The sequence below is a fragment of the Muntiacus reevesi genome, chromosome 10 (genome assembly GCF_963930625.1).
Source record: "Muntiacus reevesi chromosome 10, mMunRee1.1, whole genome shotgun sequence".
Lineage (NCBI taxonomy): Eukaryota > Metazoa > Chordata > Mammalia > Artiodactyla > Cervidae > Muntiacus > Muntiacus reevesi.
In genome coordinates, this window is record NC_089258.1 from 61,492,741 (window position 1) to 61,510,027 (window position 17,287).

Here is a 17,287-nt window from a genome sequence, read left to right on the forward strand (position 1 = left end):
CAGGACTGATTTCCTTTAGGATGGACTGGCTTGATCTCCTTGCAGTCCATGGAACTCTCAGGAGTCTTTTCCAACATCACAGTTCAAAAGCATCAATTCTTTGGCACTCAGCTTTCTTTATGTTCCAATTCTCACACTCATGCATGACTACTGGAAAAACCATAGCTTTGACCAGACGGACCTTTGTCAGCAAAGTAATGTCTCTGCTTTTTAATATGCTGTCTAGGTTGACCTTTGTTTTTTTTCTTCCACAGAACAGTTACATCACAAATAACCACGCATCGGTTCTCCACGTCTATACATTTTTTTCAAGAACATTATATAATTAGAAACATAGAGGATGTGACATTTTGAGGGCTTCCCCCACTATTTGAAAAGTTTTAGTAGCTGAAATGAACAGCTGTTTCTTTGGTTGTGAAATGGAATTCTCACCCTAAAGAACAGGGCACCAGATTAGACTTTTTTTTTTCTGTAATATGAGATACTCTCTCTGAATGAATATGCATATAGGTCCAAGATAGTGTCTGACTTTTTATTAATTATACAGCCGTGTTTCCTGCGTTGAGGGGTCAGCTTGTGCCCCATTATCATGAGAGGTTCTGTAAGATGTGTGGAAACCCTGAGCAAGTCCTCTGGATGATAGATTAAATATCGCCACCTTCTGTTCATTGTGAGAAGCACCATTTCAAGGGGCCCTGCTGTGTCTTCCTTTGCTCTTGAAAGAAGACCATCGATAAATTCTCCTGGGTCATAGGCAGTCAGCTATTAAACATGTGAACATAGGGTCCTTATTATAGGTTAAAAATAATAGTATTTTGTTTTTTACTCACTGCACTGTTTAAAAAGTTATCTCTATGGTATGCGATGAGCAGACTGAATTATTCAAGGTGCAGAATAAACATAAGGTTCATGTAGCCTAATAGGATATGCTATTATATATGCTATATGATATTGCCTAGTATCCTATTAACCACTTTATTTATGAAGCTTGTGGTAAAGAATAAGCCAGCAACTTTGGAAAATAATTATACAGAGCAGTGGTATTTTTATAATTGTTCAGTCACTCAGTTGTGTCCGACTCTTTGCGACCCCATGGACTGCCAGACTTCCCTGTCCTTCACCATCTCCTGGAGCTTGTTCAAACTCATGTCTGTTGAGTTGGTGATGCCATCCAACCATCTCAACCTCTGTCATCACCTTCTCCTCCTGTCTTAAACGTTTCCCAGCATCAGGGTCTTTTCTAATGAGTCGGCTCTTCACATCAGGTGGCCAGAGTACCGGAGCTCCAGCTTCAGCATCAGTCCTTCCAATGACTATTCAGACTGATTTCCTTTAGGAATGACTGGTTTGATCTCCTTGCAGTCCATTTATAATAGCACAATTTCAAAAGCAAAACGTCTTTAGGTAATTTTAGAAAAGTTTTCCCCTTAAGATATTTTAAAATATCCTACTATGTTGATGTATGACAGAAAACCACAAAATTCTATAAAGCAATTATCCTTCAATTAAAAAAGTAAAAAATTAAGGCATGAATATAAGTTGTCTTTAAAATAATATTACTTAATATTACTTTTTTTTCCCTTAAGATTAAACCCTTTATTCTCATAGCATGCCTGGGAGAAAAGGGATGCTCTTTTTGTAAATTGGAAACAACACTTCCAGGGAAGTCGTGCCCCAGCCGATGTCACGTGAGCTGAGTCACAGAGCAGCAAAGTGAGGAGCCTGCCAGCCGGAGCCCTTGGTGGCAGGGACTTGCCTCTGCTGTTTTAGTTTTCACTTCTCATACATTTTATTTCTGTTATTTAATTTATAAACTTAGCATGTCTGGTCTGTAACAAAGACCAGAGGAGGGTACACAGTGGTATTGATGGGCGCCCCAGCCACGTGACACCTCTGTCTTTCTGCTGTGATGGTGCTAAATCAGTGTAGCCTTCTATTCATCTGTATCCTGCTTGGTTCAGCATGCATAAACATAACCACACGTCTGTAGCTTGGTTTCTTTTACAAAAAATGGGATACTTGTATGAATGTTATTCCGGAGCTTACTGTTCTCACTTCACGTGTCATGTGACACTTTCAGTCTTCCCTCCTTCACCTCCCCTCTTCTCTCTCTCCTCTCCCTCCCCCCAATACCTCTACATCTCTATGTGTGCCCGCTCAGTCACTTAGCCGTGTCTGACTCCTTGTGACCCCATGGACTGTAGCCCGCCACGTTCCTCTGTCCATGGGATTCTGCAGCCAAGAACACTGGCGCAGGTTTTCATTTCCTCCTCTAGGGGATCTTCAAACCCAGGGATTGAACCTGAGTCTCTTGTGTCTCCTACATCGGTAGGCGGATTCTTTACTGCTAGCGCCACCTGGGATGCCCATACGTCTCTATTTCTGTCTCTATCATTGTTTCTGTATCCCTTGATCCTATTGGTAGTCCAGGGTATGAATATACCATAATTTGTCCAGTGATTGCCCTATGGAGATATTCATAGGCTTTCAGTTTTTTAATATCAATTAATTTTTTAAAAGGTTGCAAACACTTTTGGACATCCATCTTTGTGTGCTGGTATTGTACATAGTGTCAGATTCTCACAAATAGGAGATCTGGGTCAAAGGCTATCTGTGTTTTTAACTTAACTTGGCTTTATAAACTTTGATTTTCGGAAAGTGTTAATATCCTCCCAATACTGCATTGTGGTCCTAAAAACTGATACTTTTCTGGGGCCAAGTTCTCTGCCTGGGCTTTAGCCCTCCTGCCCTTTGTGGGCAGAGGGAGAGAACGGTCAGCGAATATGGATGTCTAGGATGTGATGGCCCGCTTAGTTGACTTGAAAGAATGAAGTGTTAGCAATAATACATTCATTTTAGAAATGTGTCTTTATCAGCTAAGGCAGGACTTGTCCCCTTCTTGACCTTAGTTACACAGGAATACGGCAGATGTTTACATCATGAATTTCTTCAAAGTCCATTACCGTTGAACCCAGTTTGCATTAAGAGCTGCCACTTCTTATGCATGAAGTTGTGGGTAAATGAATGTGATTTTAAAAACCATTCTCAGGAGATTGAAAAAGGGTGGCTGGAGGAAGTGTCTCTGGAGACGTAGCACCCACTGGTCCTCTCTCTCCCTCAAAGGTTGAGTTGGTTGATTCCCCTAGGCAAATTAGAATGACATCGCCCTTCCTCTACACTGATGTGTTCATTGGCATTCTAATACTGGAAGATATAAACATTTCACTTAAGAGCTCTATGTTGCCAACTGTATCTGCTGGTGGTGCTCTTCTGCCAGCCAAGGCTGTCACATTTGGTGTTAAATCGGGACAGCTTGGCTCTACGGATCCCACCCTGGGAGCTGCAGAAGGCATCTCCAGATGGGCTTATCTCTAGGATGCTTCCCAGCTCAGAAAATGTTCCCTCATCGACAAACAGACGTTGTTGAATATAGGCTCAGCCCAGGTATCCGTAGACACCCAGCCCAGCACCGTGGTCCTGGGATCGAACACATGTTTCTGCACGCCGTGTTGAATGTTCTTACGGATAGCCGTGACGTGTTGTGATTGTTCCATGAATATCCTTGGTGACTGTTCTGTTTTGCTGCCCACTGCAGCTTAATGCGATGGCAAATCGTGCTGCAGGGAAAGGCTATGAGAACGAAGACAATTATTCCAATATCAAGTTTCAGTTTATCGGGATAGAGAACATCCATGTCATGAGGAACAGTCTGCAGAAAATGCTGGAAGGTAAACCATTTCCTTATGCACAGCACTGAAAAAAATGCAGTTAAATGTTTTGATGCCAAAGTGGAATAAGAGAGTCTGTTGATGTGAAAATTGTTCTTTACCATGACGTTCGCTGGGGTGGGATCACTTGGGAAGAGTTTAAAAATTCAGGGACTCTTTACACATGTAACAGCCATTCTCTTATTGTTGGTGTCGTGGTGGAGTGGTTTTGTCACGTGGCCATTAGCTGTCAGCCTCTCTCCCGTGGTACACCAGAGAGAAGTGTGCACAGGGATATATTTTCTGTCTCCCTCGTACTAGTTTGGCCCCCATTCAAGACCATGTGGAGATAAAGCAATCCTGCCTTGAAAGCAGTCGTCAACTGTTCGTGTATGGACGTGAGTTTCATAAACAGAATCCCAGTGCTTGAACAGCCATTAGAAGGACGTTGAGGGTGGTGGTTGTCCTTTCCATCAGCAGCAGTCGCTGCAGCGGAGCCCCTCCACCTGCCTCCACCCCCAGCAGCGAGCACCAGGAGACACGTGCAAACGGGCTTCCAGACTCACGGGGAGGCGAAGTCACAGGGCTGGGGGGTGCGATGCAGAGCTGTTATTTGCGTGGCCACACCAGCCATGAGCTCATTGCTAGAAATCATGTATTTCAAGCAAGACCGTCTGCATTGACTGCTTATGCCCTTGTGAGCGTCAAGGCCCAAGGGGGAGTCTGTCGCCATGTCCACCACTTCTAGCTCTTGGGGGAACTGAAGAGAAAGAGGAGGGTGCAGAACCCACAGCTTTGTGCCTGGGGACCAGTGTGTGTGAGTGTTCAGTCGCTTTGTACGTGTCCGACTCTTTGCGACCCCATGGACTGTAGCCCACCAGGCTCCTCTGTCCATGAGATTCTCCAGGCAAGAATACTGGAGTGGGTTGCCTTGCCCTCTTCCAGGGGTTCTTCCCAACCCAGGATCAAGCCCGCGTCTCCTGTGCCTCCTGCATTGCAGGCGGGTTCCTCACCACTGAGCCACCTGAGAAGCCCGCCTGGGGGCCAGGAGGGGCTGTAAATGCTATGCTGCTCCCACGTCTAGGGGGTGATGCCCTGGGGAGCATGATGCCTGTGAGGGAAAGGGGTGGGCAGTCCTCTCTGAAGGGAAATAGGGGGCCTGGAGTGAAAAGGGACAAAGGAAATGCTGAATTACCTTTTTCTCAGAATACCCATGTGCTCTCAGTTCTCTGCTTAATTTCCCTGCTTAGCAAGAGCAGGATGTAGTGAGAACCTAGTGGTGAGGCTGGAGGAACTTGAGTGTCACAGACAAGCCTGATTTCCATTGTCCTTCCTGGGATCCTGAGGTCATCTCGGTCATTATGAAGCTTTTAAATGCATCATGTACGTTCTTTGAGGCTTTGTTACCTGCTATAAAATGAAACTATTGGACTAATAATTTCTGTGGACCCATCTAGCCCTGATGGTTCTGTGAGTCCACAGTTTGATGCCCCTGGTTGCAAATAGTTTAAAATGGAACCTTTGAATGGTTAGGAAAAAACCCTCTTTTTGCATTAGTAAAAAACCAGGGCTTCCCTGGTGGCTTAGCTGGTAATGAATCCTCATGCAATGCAGGGGACCTGGGTTCAATCCCTGGGTTGGGAAGATCCCCTGGAGAAGGGAATGGCTACCCACTCCAGTATTCTGGTCTAGGGAATTCCATGGACTATATAGTCCATGGGGTCACAAAGAGCTGGTCACAGCCGAGTCACCTTCACTTTGCATCTGTAGAATAATCATGGCCCCAGAGCTATCTCCATCTCTTTTCCACGTGAACTTTGTTGTCTTAGGTGACAGGAGGGCTTCCCCGGGGGTTTAGATGGTCTAGAACTGCCTGCAGTGCGGGAGGTGTGGGTTTGATCCCTGGATCAGAAAGATCCCCTGGAGGAGGGCATGGCAACCCACTCCAGTATTCTTGCTTGGGAAGTCCCATGGACAGAGGAGCCTGGTGGGCTACCGTCCATGGAGTCACAAAGAGTCAGACATGACTTAGTGACTAAATAGCAGCAGGTGACGGGAGCATGCTCTGGGCTTCGCGCTTCATCAACTTCTGGAGATTTTTGTGGGTGGTATGCCTGTCCCTGCTTATAAGCTGTGCTTTTTAGAAGTTGGCAAATTGGACCAGCTTGGTACTATTATTGATAGAGTAGCCTGATTTTAGTATGAAGAGTGTTCATGAGCAGAATCTTTAAAAACGTATGCTTTTTAGTAATTTCATAAGCTGACTTTTGAGAATATGTATTTTCTGCTGTATATTCTCAAAAGAAAAAATGTATCTTCTTCAGGGCTTCCTAGGTGGCGCTAGTGGTAAAGAACCCGCCTGCCAGTGCAGGAGACATGAAGAGTTGTGGGGTTGCAGAGTCAGACATGACTGAAACGACTCAGCACGCACGCATTTTCTTACATGTGTAAGGTGACTCCCGAGAGTGCTTGTCACATGGCAGTCTGGCTTTTGTTTTAAAAGGAGCATTTACTTGGTTTCTTATGAGGAACTTGTCTCCTGCCCTCAGACCTGTGGTCTGACTTGCTGTTTCTCGAGGCCCAGTAAACTGATGGAGTTGCAGAGAGAGGGCGGCCTGTGTTCCTCTGGGGACCATGGTTCTTCTGCACCACTTTCCTGGCTCTGCGGTGGCCCCGTAAGCGAGGACAGCTCTCTGGATGCCTTTCAGGGGACTTGACCGATGTCCAGCTATCTGTTTTCGCCAAGTAAATTATAAACCACTCGTGGAGGCTTCAGCTGATGAAGTGATGCAATCAGACCCACCTTTTGAGGCTTTTTCTCCTTCCAATAGTTGTGGCATCAGAGAGACTGGGAGGTTTCTACTGCTGGTCACTTGGTAGAAAGGGGAAGAATGCATTCCCTTGATGATTATTATCTTCTTCTCAGGGTTATTGATATTACCAGAACAGATTCTGAATAACAGAAATGAAACATTGTTTTGCGTTCTGCCCCTGTATAATCCCTGTCTGAGCAAGAGTGGCAGGAGATTTCATCAGAAACTGAACTCCAGGACCAAGTTCACGTCCGGTGTGGGTCCTTTTACAGAGCTCATTGATCGGATGTCCTATTTGTTTGGCTGCGCTGGGGCTTTGCTGCTGTGAGGGCGCTTCTCTAGTTTCAGAGAGCGGAGGCTGCAGTCCAGTTTCACTGCGGTGGCTTCTCTTGCCGTGGAGCGCGGGCCCTAGGACGTGCCGGCTTCGGCGGTCGCGGTTCCCGGGCTCTGGAGCATGGGGTCCTTAGTGGAGGTGCATGGGCTTAGTCCCTGCACAGCATGTGGGAACCGCCCGGATCAGGGATTGAACCTGTGTCCCCTGCACTGGCCGGCAGATTCTCTACCACTGAGTCCCCAGGGAAGCCCTTGAACGTTAACGTTGGTTTCTAAGTTCTTAACACCAAACTGTTTTGTGGCATTCCCACCTCCCAGTGAAAAAACCCCCTCAGTTACGTAGCGGCTATAACTGAGTTAAGTCTGAAGTGCTTTTCACAGAGCCTTTCCTTCCTTCGCTCAGTATGACACTCTGCGGATCCATCCGTGTTGCTGAAAATGGCATGATTTCATTCTTCTTAATGGCTGAGTAATATTCCATTATATATGGAAAATGCTTTTTCACGGAACACACCTGGCCCCAAGATTCCCACTAAATATTTCTCTCTGCCCAGAGTTAATGTTGCAGGTCTCAGCCCCGCTGTCCTTTTCATCTGATACTTTTCCCCCCTCACCTCCTTACTTTATGACATGATGGCTAATTCTTCCTGGAAGTAAAGAAATGTAAGTTAAAACCTCAAAAGACCATTTTGATAGTTTTAAAATTCAAAATTGAAAAGTTAAATTTATTTACATATTTAAATTGGAGAAGGAAATGGCAACCCACTCGCAGGATTCTTGCCTGGAGAATCCCCACCATGGACAGAGGAGCCTGGCGGGCCATAGTCATGAGGTTGCAAAGAGTGGGACACGACTGAAGCGACTTAGCGTGCACGCACTGCTTCCCCGCGGGTGGCTTTTCTTAATTCCTTTATTCAAGAGATGTGAAGTAAGCAGAATTTCAGAGGCAGAGAAGCGCAGGCCCTTGTGGTATGGTCTGTGTCCACTCAGCACAAGTTCATCAAACATAATTTAATAAACTACAGGCCGGGCCGGGTGGGTGTTCTCTCAGCAAGTTGTTTGACAGAGATACAAGCCTCAGCTGATGGCAGTCAGAAGGGAGCCGGGCCAGAGCTCGGGAACAAAGGCCCGATGACCAGTCAGCAGTTGGGACGCTACTGTAGTGAAGGGCTGTTTGTAAGAGTCAGTGGGAACAATGGGGATCTTTATAGCAGGCCCCAAGTGTAACCGCTTTTGTCGTTTGCCCTGGAATTGGGGGCAGTGACGACGGAGAAAATTTTGTGGTGAAATCAGCTGGCCGCAGAGACATCTGATCTGTGCTTCTCTGTGAAGCCCGATTATTCAGAGCCTTTGTTGGGAATGAAGGGACGATTGAAAGCAGGGAACTTGGAGTGCGTCCCAGGGGCACCGCTGCAGTGGGCACTGTGGGCTCATGACCCCTGCTCTGGTGGCCCTGGCCTCAGGGGCTCTGAAATCTAGAAGGGAGCAGCCCCCAACACACCTGGCTCCAAGGTCCCATGAAATATTCCTCTCGGCTCGGGATTAACGTTGCAGCTCTCAGCCCCGCTGTCCTTTTCATCTGGTACTTTCCCCCCTCACCTCCTTACTTTATGAGATGATGGCTAATTCATCCTGGAAGACATGGTAGAGTTTATTCAAATTTTTCATTTTTAAGTATTTTCTGTATTATTGCCTACAAGTTTATGCTATGAAGTTTCTACCATATACGAGCTAATAAAAAACTATAATGGTTGATCTTTTTTTTCAGTTCTCTATCTTCTGACTTTCCCCCAGTATTAATTTCCTGAAATTACCAACGGATTAGATGAGAAGCAGCCAGTAAGACGTGGCTAAAAAACCTGGTCATTGTCCCTCGAGCTTGCCCAGCGAGGTTTGTAGTAAGTGCTCTGTTAGAGCAACCGGGCTCTGTCAGGCTCCACTGGTTACCAACGCATGGTTATTTGGGAGAAAGAAATCCATCAAGAGTGTGACCCTTGCTCTCTGTGTTGTACGAGGATGTATGATGTGGCCGTGAGAGCGCTGGATGGCGGTGCCTGGTGTAGACAGTGAGACCACAAGCACCGAGGCAGAGAGGAAAGAGGACGACCCTCTGGTGGGGTGTGCATGGAGACCAGGATTCTTGCTCAAGGATTCCCTGGCTGAGTGATCAGGGAGGACTTAGTAAACCTCTTTAAGCCACATTTGCCAGTCTGAAAACTGGGAGTGAACATACCCTGTATGGGGGACAGTACCTGTTTATGGTAAACACTTCATCACTAGGAGCTACATTGTTCTCTCAGATACTCATCTGTACATCAGACAGTTACTGAGAATTTTCTTTATGCTGGGTATTGCAGATAAAAATGCTTCATTTAGTGATAAAGTGATTTTTGATGTAGGGCAAAAGTCACAGTGGGAAGAGAAGATAATGCTTGCTTACAAGTGATCTCCCTGAGGGCTATCCTTGGGGGAATCATATGGTGGGATGTTTTAATTGGATGTCAAAGCCAAAGACTTTGCCTCTGGGTGACTTTAGCAAAGGGAAGGACAAGAGAAAACAGACTTAATGAGCGAATGACCATTTTTAATCCTAATTATGCTTTTCCTTGATGTTCCCCAGGACGATTCAGATTAAACATTTTCACCCTCGGAATTATCATTTCTGTTTTGTTCATCTTGACAGCTAGTTGTTTTTGATAACTAAAACATTTACAAAAGGAACACTTGTAGAAGAAAGTGTCTCCCATAAAACTAAAGATAGACATGATTCATGTTAGGGAGTAGGCGAGCAGTTTTTCCATAAGGCTGCAATTGAGATTAGGCAATTCAGTCTCTGCTTGCCAGTGACAATGTGGTTTCAGACTCAGTGAGCGTGTTGGTCCTGGCAGCTTTATGGAAAGATTCTCCACTCGTTATGTCCCCAGCTACACATGCTGCTTTTTTCACCACTTCTGTTATTTGCTGCCAAATCTTAATCTTACGTGATTTGTGGCCATCTCTCCAGCATCTGTCACTAATATCTTATATCCACCCAGCTTCCCTGCTCTCAGGGCCCTTCCTTCTTCCAAACTAGACTTCTCTATTTCCATCTGCCTTACATTTCCTATTTAGTCTTTCTCATTCCTTAAGCCCCACCTGCAGCTGAGTCCCGAATTGAGGCAGCCCATTTACTTTTCAATTCTAGATCTCAGAGACAAGAAAGACCATTCCACAGGGCTGGTCCCCACCCAGCCACTCTGGAGGAAGAAATGAGCTTCATGTAGGAAATAGAAAAGGAAGATCACCAGAGGTTAATTTTATCCCCAATAAATTTCCTATTTCCTCAGGTGCCATAATAATCTATCTTTTCTTTTTAAATGTTGTTTTTATGCTTGTGGGGTATGTATAGTTAACCTGTTCTGTATAAGACCGATTTCACTAGACCTGGACATTAAACTCCCTGTTAGTAAGTCACAGTTCACTGTGATCTGTGGCCGATGCCTGCCTCTGAGGTCAACTGAAATGAACTTTGTTCAGCAAAATGGTTTGTCATTATTGGTTTGGGTTTGGCAACAAAGGTGAACGGGTCAGTATTTCTGCCTATCCTGAGTTTATCCAAACAAACCCACCAGTTTTACATGTGAAAATTCAGGCACTAACTGTTGGGAGTCTCGAGTGTACCCCCATCTGATCTTGTGTATTAATCACCTGCAGACTGACTGCTCTCAACAAGCACCTCTCAGCATCTGAGGGCCAGCACGCTCTCAGTGAAAAAAAAAAAAAACTGCATGAAAGCCGCGGTGGCTGTTTTACTGAACATCCCCAGTTTAGGTGTAACTAAAAGCAGGCGTGTTAAACAGGGAGACGTCCTCAGTGTGGAGGGAAGCAGCAGCCCGTGAGGAGGGCGCCTGGGCATCCTCTCCCGGGGCGTCTTTTAGGGCCTTGTTCTCTGAGCTGGCCGATCCCCTCTTGCCTGTTGGCACAGGCCGCTCCCTTAGCTGGAAAGCCCGGTATGTTTATTTTTAAACTTGTTGTCATTTCCACACCTGGTGGGAAGAGAAGGCGCAAGGGATCATTTGTTCTTGGACTGAGCTTCAGAGTTTGGACACCAGGACATCCCTCCCGCTCCCTGGACTTTTTGAAATGAAAGCGGATGCCAGTTAGCTCTGAGCGCTTTCCTAACACCCCGAAAGTCGAGCTGGTTCAGTGAAACAAATGAACGTTTGCCAGTCAGCGTTATCTGTGGAAGATTTAAAGGCCTCAGTGGGTCCTGAGAATACTTGGTGGAATGTGTGTATTTTAGGATGAAGTTGAACACTCTGGGTCACGGCCAGGGCTGGACAGAAGGACCAAACGGCAGGCACCCGCGGGAGGGGCTGCAGCGCAGAGGGTGTGGGGATGTCTGTGCGCCACGCGGAGGGCGCGCGCGGTACTGCCGCCGGCCCCATCCTCAGCCTCAGGTCAGATTGCTCCCCGCCCGCCTGACTCGATTTCTCACCAGGGCCGCACGCATTTTTCAGTTGCAGCAGTTTCAGTGTCTGTCTTCAAGCTGCGTACATAGTCCCCCAAGGTCACGGGGAAGGTTTTCCCAGGGGTGTGGTGGCTTTATGGCACCAACTTCTGCACGTGTTCCTGTCTTAGAGATGCTCCTCGGCCCAGGTGTGAGCCAGCCGTCCTTTCTCATCTCCCCTAACCGACTGCCCCTTTGCCACCTTGCAAAAGGCCAACACCTTCAGGCTTATTATGGTGCATTATTCCACGGTGCATGAGAAGGTGCCTAAGTCGCTTTAGTCTTATCCAACTCTTTGCGACCCTATGGACTGTATGTAGCCCGCCAGGCTCCTCTGTTCATGAGATTCTCCATGCGGGCATACTGGGGTGGACTGTCATGCCCTCCTCCAGGGGATCTTCCTGACCCAGGGATCAAACCCGTGCCTCTTACATCTCCTGCATCAGAGGGTGGATTCTTTATCACTAGCCCCATCTGGGAGGCTGCTGGTGCATGAGAGAGTACACAGTCTTAAAAATCATTGAAGAAGCATGTGTGCAAAAACTTTTGAAAACTGCAAATCAGGTTAATCTTACTTGAACAACCTGAATCGCTGCTGGTGGAGAAGAGGCAGCACCATGGTGTCAGACAAAGGGACAGTGCCTTGAACCATAGGGAAGCCCATTTCTCCTGCTTGGTGTCTAGCTCAGGGCAGGCTTTTGGAAGGAAGAGTTTGGAATCTTGGCTGAAGATATTCATAATACTGTTTTCTTATGAAGGGTGGTTTTTTTTTTTTTTTTTTGCTGGGAATCTTGGTGTTATTTCATCATTGCTGCCATCTGTGACTAAATTTAACTGTTATACTTGTGCTTTTTGTGTGTGGTTCTTATGAGTGAACCTTCTGTTATCTGGCATATTTGAGGGAAGGACATCTGATAAATGGTTGTTAACAGTTAATATGTATTGCAAATGCACAATACTTTTAAAGACAACAAATTTCAATCTGGGAGTTTAGAGCTGGAAGGGCACTTGGATATAATTTAGTCACTTTCCCTATTTTAAACATGAAGAAACCAAAGCCTAAGAAAATAAACTCAATGCCCATTATTTAATTTTCCTTGATTAACTTATAGGATTCCTCAAAAGAGCTTTATAGCTTTGGAATGTCATATTTATGTTGTAGTCAGAACACCGAGCCCTAAAGTTTTTTCATGCTTCATGTTAACTAAAAGAGCAGCTCTTGAGATGAAACTGCCTGTGATGATATTAGAGTGTTTACATACCCGCCTTAGTTTTGTAAAACACAGGTATCTTTGGAATCCTGGATTATCTTCATTTTCAACCAAAGGTAAAACCCCTAACTTGATGCTTTAGAAGCGTTCAGAAGTCTCATACTTAAGTTTATATCCTTTACTCCCTTTGAGGGAGGGTTGCTAGCAGGAGTTTGATAATTTCCATTTAGGACTTTTAGGACAGTTCTTGGTGATGGACTTCTAGCTGGGAAGGTGCTGGAGTTCACTATTTGAGTCTTTTCCTCCAGAGCACTCCTACTCAAGTGCTCCTTGGTGGTCCACTTTAAATATGTTGGCTGGAAGAATAAATCTCTTACTTTTACAATGGCAACATTCAATGATTTTTATGAATAGTAGAGTTTAAACTTTACAAATATAATACTTCTAAACAGATGCAATGTCCCCTGTGAACAAAGAAGACATAGAAGGCTTACTTGGAACTGGTTCAGTAGAATGACATTTAGCAAGCTTGGGCATTTATCTTGACTCCTCCAGAAAATGGTACAATGAAGGAATCATTAACAAACTACCTGCAAATATGATCACATGTACATTGAAAGACTGCCTGTATTTTGCTTCTATAACACAGTTTATCTTGCAGTGTGTGAACTTAAATCTCCCTCCATGAGTGATTTTCTGTGGGGACTGGAGAACTCTGGCTGGTTGAGGCACATTAAGGCCATCATGGATGCAGGAGTCTTCATCGCAAAGGTATGCGATTGGAGAGAACACAGACTACGCGCAGAGCAGCCAGTGCACTGTGATACCGGATAGAGGTCTGGTTTCCTCCCATGAACTCCCCATTCTAAGCTGGACGATACCTGATTCAGGGAGCTGGCTTTACAGACCTCCGTGAAATCTGCCCTTTGAAGATGGCATTTTATGAAAGATAAGATGATGTTCAGTTGATAGTGTATCATCAAGGCAATCAACTGGTAAAATACTTTCGAGTAATCTGAAAGTAGTCTTCAATTATGCTTGGTTCTAGGTGGAGGAAAGAATTTTTTTTACATTACTAATGATGCTTAATTTCCTTATGATTTTCATTTGAGCAAGAACAATAGTCAATTTGCTTTCAGAAATTAGGAAGTAGAGAAAAGAAAAAGGGAAATAACCATTCATGTTAAAATTAATTACTTACTTCTTGTCCTTTTACATTCTGTAAAAAGAAAAATCAGTATTGGAAAATGAATGAATCATACATTATAAATAATTCAGACACTAAAGAAAACTACAAAAATGAAAGTTTAAGTTATCCCCCCATCAAAAAAAAAGTTATCCCAAAACCTACCACCTAGGGAAAAACCTTAATATGGATTAACATTATTGTAGACATCTTTCTGTATATAGATAAGATAAACATAAATATTTTTATAAAATTGGGACTGTATTAATTTAAAATAACAGCATAAAATTTACTTTGCATTTAACGGAGAAAAAAGAAGCTGACGTAAACTGGGAGGAATTATTGAGTTTTCACTATAAATGTTCTCCACCATAGAAATAATATTTCCTATAAGATTCTTCTAAGGTTAAGAATAGAGATTATTAACAATAAATTAACAGATTAATGTTTTTAAAAACTGGAATATAATTGCTTACAATGTTGTTAGTTTCTGCTGTGCGATGGAGGAAAGAATTTTCTACGAAAGAGTATATCCAGATGTGAGTCACCAGAGTGACCCAGGCTCAAGGCTCGCATTTTAGCAAACAGCTCCCCCTTTTTCAGCAATGGCATAAGCAAACGTCATGTTCCTGAATCTGGCAGGTAGATTCCGTTCTGCCAGAGGAAGATTTTGCTGTAACTTTCATACAAGCTAATTTTGAATGCATTGTCTATTTTGTTTAGTGTTTTGTTTTTTTTTTAATAAATCCCCCTCAGATTTATACCTGAAGACAAGCCTATCTTTTCTGATGACATGGTATGCTTCCCTTTATTAGATAATTCATTATTTAACAAATATTTATTCAGTGCCAGGCATTTTTACTTGGCTCTTATTATCTCTAACTTCACAGTTTCCGTTTACAATTTTTGTCTTTTCCTTTTTGAGAATGATTGTGGCCAGCAGAAGCTCCAGAATTTCAATTGGAAAGGCTTGAGGTGGAAGCCGGGCGGGGCCCCGAAGGGCAGAAAGTAGGCTAGGAGACATTCGTATAGGAAGCCTGCTTGTATGATGTTAAGAAGCTGGGCTCCTGGCTTCTGGATATAAGGGAAGGGAAGTAATGCTTTGGTGACCAGCCCAAACTGCTCCTTGGCTCTGCCCTAACTAGATGGGTATGTGCATACTCAATAAGTGCAGGAACAGGTTTGGGTATTGGGTTTTCTTTTTTGCCTGGAAATCTTTTCTTGATTCTTTGAGTACAAATCTAAACCTAATGCTGATGATTTTTCCTGTTGATTGCCCTCCTTTGTGACTCTGTCGATGCTGTTTTTCAGGCAGTTTCAGAGGAAGGGGCCAGCGTGCTTGTCCACTGTTCCGATGGCTGGGACAGGACCGCTCAGGGGTGCTCGGTGGCCAGCCTCCTCCTGGACCCTCACTACCGGACTCTGAAGGGCTTCATGGTGAGTGCGGCCGCCCGGGCAGGATGGACTTCTGGCAACTATTGGCAACTCTTCTTCCCTCCTCATCAATGTTATTTTTCTGTTAGTAGGTCAGCAGGATTAATTAAAGGGGAAAAGGTGAAATAAGCTTGGAATAAGATGAATTTCTGGGATTTGGGAGCCAATTCAAATCAATGGGCAAATATATACATTCAGCAGTTTGTAAAATAATTTCTCACATCATTTATATTATGTATGTTTCAAGTTTGATATATATTTTCAAGTTTGAGGTAACACAGGACTATAAGGCAGAAAACAGTTTTCAGAAAAAATATCTGGAGGAAAAAAACACTATAGGAAAGTGTTTTCACTTACTGCTTTTGCATTACAAATAATCCTTCCCAACTGTGGATGAGAATATTGAAAATTTCAGTGTTTTGGGGTTCTTTCCTGAAATTGTGGGTACATACTCTCCTAGATCTAGCACCTTTTAGGTGTGCATCAGAACTTGATGTGTTTCTTCAATTGCAAGGTATCTGTGATATTTGTGTAGGTGTCTGGAAGGGTGAAGCTTTGGCTAAGCTGGGACCATTTTCTTAGAATGACCACAAGGACTTATTAGTGGCTGGGAGCTTATCTGGTTCCTGCCTCTTTTTTTTAATTTTCAACTGACATTTAAAATTTTATTTATTTTTGGCCCTTCATTGCTGAGGGGTCGGTCTCCTTTACCCCATCCTTCACCACTGGCTCTTTTTGGTTCCTTCCCATTAAATTTATAGGTTGTCAAGGCAAAACTTCAACCAATTTTTTTTTTTTTTAAGAAAAGAGCTCTGACTGTTTTACAGCATTGGTGACATTGATGGTATTATCCTATATTATTATTTTTTAAATTCCAGGCAATTTGAGTATAAACTTGTGTTACATCTCTGACTCCACAGCAGGGCTGTAACTTTCAATATGCTTCAAACCCTCCTCATTCTAGAATTCTTCTAAAGTATATTAAAGATCACTGGAAAACATTCCTTAGTCTCTTGTAGAGAGGTTGGTGTTTGATATACTGATAGGCAGCATGGAGTGTTGACTGCAAGTTGGACTTGATGGGCTGTGATGGTTTCTGGAGCGAGATCACCAGGTGGCATTGACCCCTTTCTAACAGTGTGATCTTGGATGGGTAACCTCCTTGTTTCCCCTCTGTAAAATGACAGTAACACCTCCCCCCCTCACCCCCATGAATGAGATGGTACATGAAGCAATATGAACAGTGCTCATCAAGAGCACTCTGGGTGATGGATGGCACTACATCTTCCCACATCTACTCCTGCTTATTTCTCCTACAGATGACCTTCAGCTTTGCCCTCTGATGTGCACCTGTATATGGGTAGATAGTGTTCATTCATTTGCAGGTTACCTAGTGAATTATGCTCCAAGAACTTTTGAATCCTTCAGAATTATTGGTCTGGTCTCTTACTTTCCCTCATTTGCTTCTCTCCATGATATTTTATGTTTTCTTATATAGGTATTAATTGAAAAGGACTGGATTTCCTTTGGTCATAAGTTTACTCACAGGTAAGAAGTATTTTTAAAATCCTGTGATTGTAAATTGTGAATTTAAGGTTGAGAATAAAAAAAAAATTGTTTCTGAATTTCTCAATTGAGTGGGGAATAACAGCCTGTTTTCAAAACTGCCTTGGGTATCTTATTCAGAAAGTTAAATTTTTGTTATATATGTTGTATCACAGATAAAGAAGTTCTAACTTGAGAACTCTTGGTATTTACTGAGCAGAACTAACTGATGTTAAATTTTTTCACACTAGACAAAGAGAAGTTGGTTCATTCATTGACCTAGAATAGATGGGCTCTCTCTTCCTTCCACATGTATTTGACTTACTAGATTATTCCATTTTTCCACGTGCAAAATTCCCTGTAAGCTACACACTGAGAAATGCCTGTAGAATGCTTTCTTTGATCTTCTACACTGGGAGTTAAATTAGGCTCATCCTACGGCGTGGGTCACAGGTAGGTCTGTACCAGGCATCTCTGGGGAGCTAGGGTAGGCCAGCAGCCTGGGCTTTTGAGACCAACAGGCCAAGCCTCAAATCCAGGCTGTGGCATTTACTCTGTGGGTGAAGCAT

General features: G+C 44.0%; 1 protein-coding gene across 2 annotated transcripts in view; it reads left to right on the top strand.

Annotated features, from left to right (window-relative positions):
• MTMR7 (myotubularin related protein 7) overlaps nucleotides 1–17,287 on the top strand; it is a 98,855-nt gene that overhangs the window by 71,397 nt on the left and 10,171 nt on the right. For both annotated transcript variants that reach the window (XM_065901554.1, XM_065901555.1), the window contains exons 7-10: nucleotides 3,596–3,728; nucleotides 13,215–13,324; nucleotides 15,051–15,176; nucleotides 16,672–16,721. In XM_065901554.1, coding sequence (XP_065757626.1) covers nucleotides 3,596–3,728; nucleotides 13,215–13,324; nucleotides 15,051–15,176; nucleotides 16,672–16,721 — 419 coding nt within the window. The remainder of the gene's footprint in view (nucleotides 1–3,595; nucleotides 3,729–13,214; nucleotides 13,325–15,050; nucleotides 15,177–16,671; nucleotides 16,722–17,287) is intronic.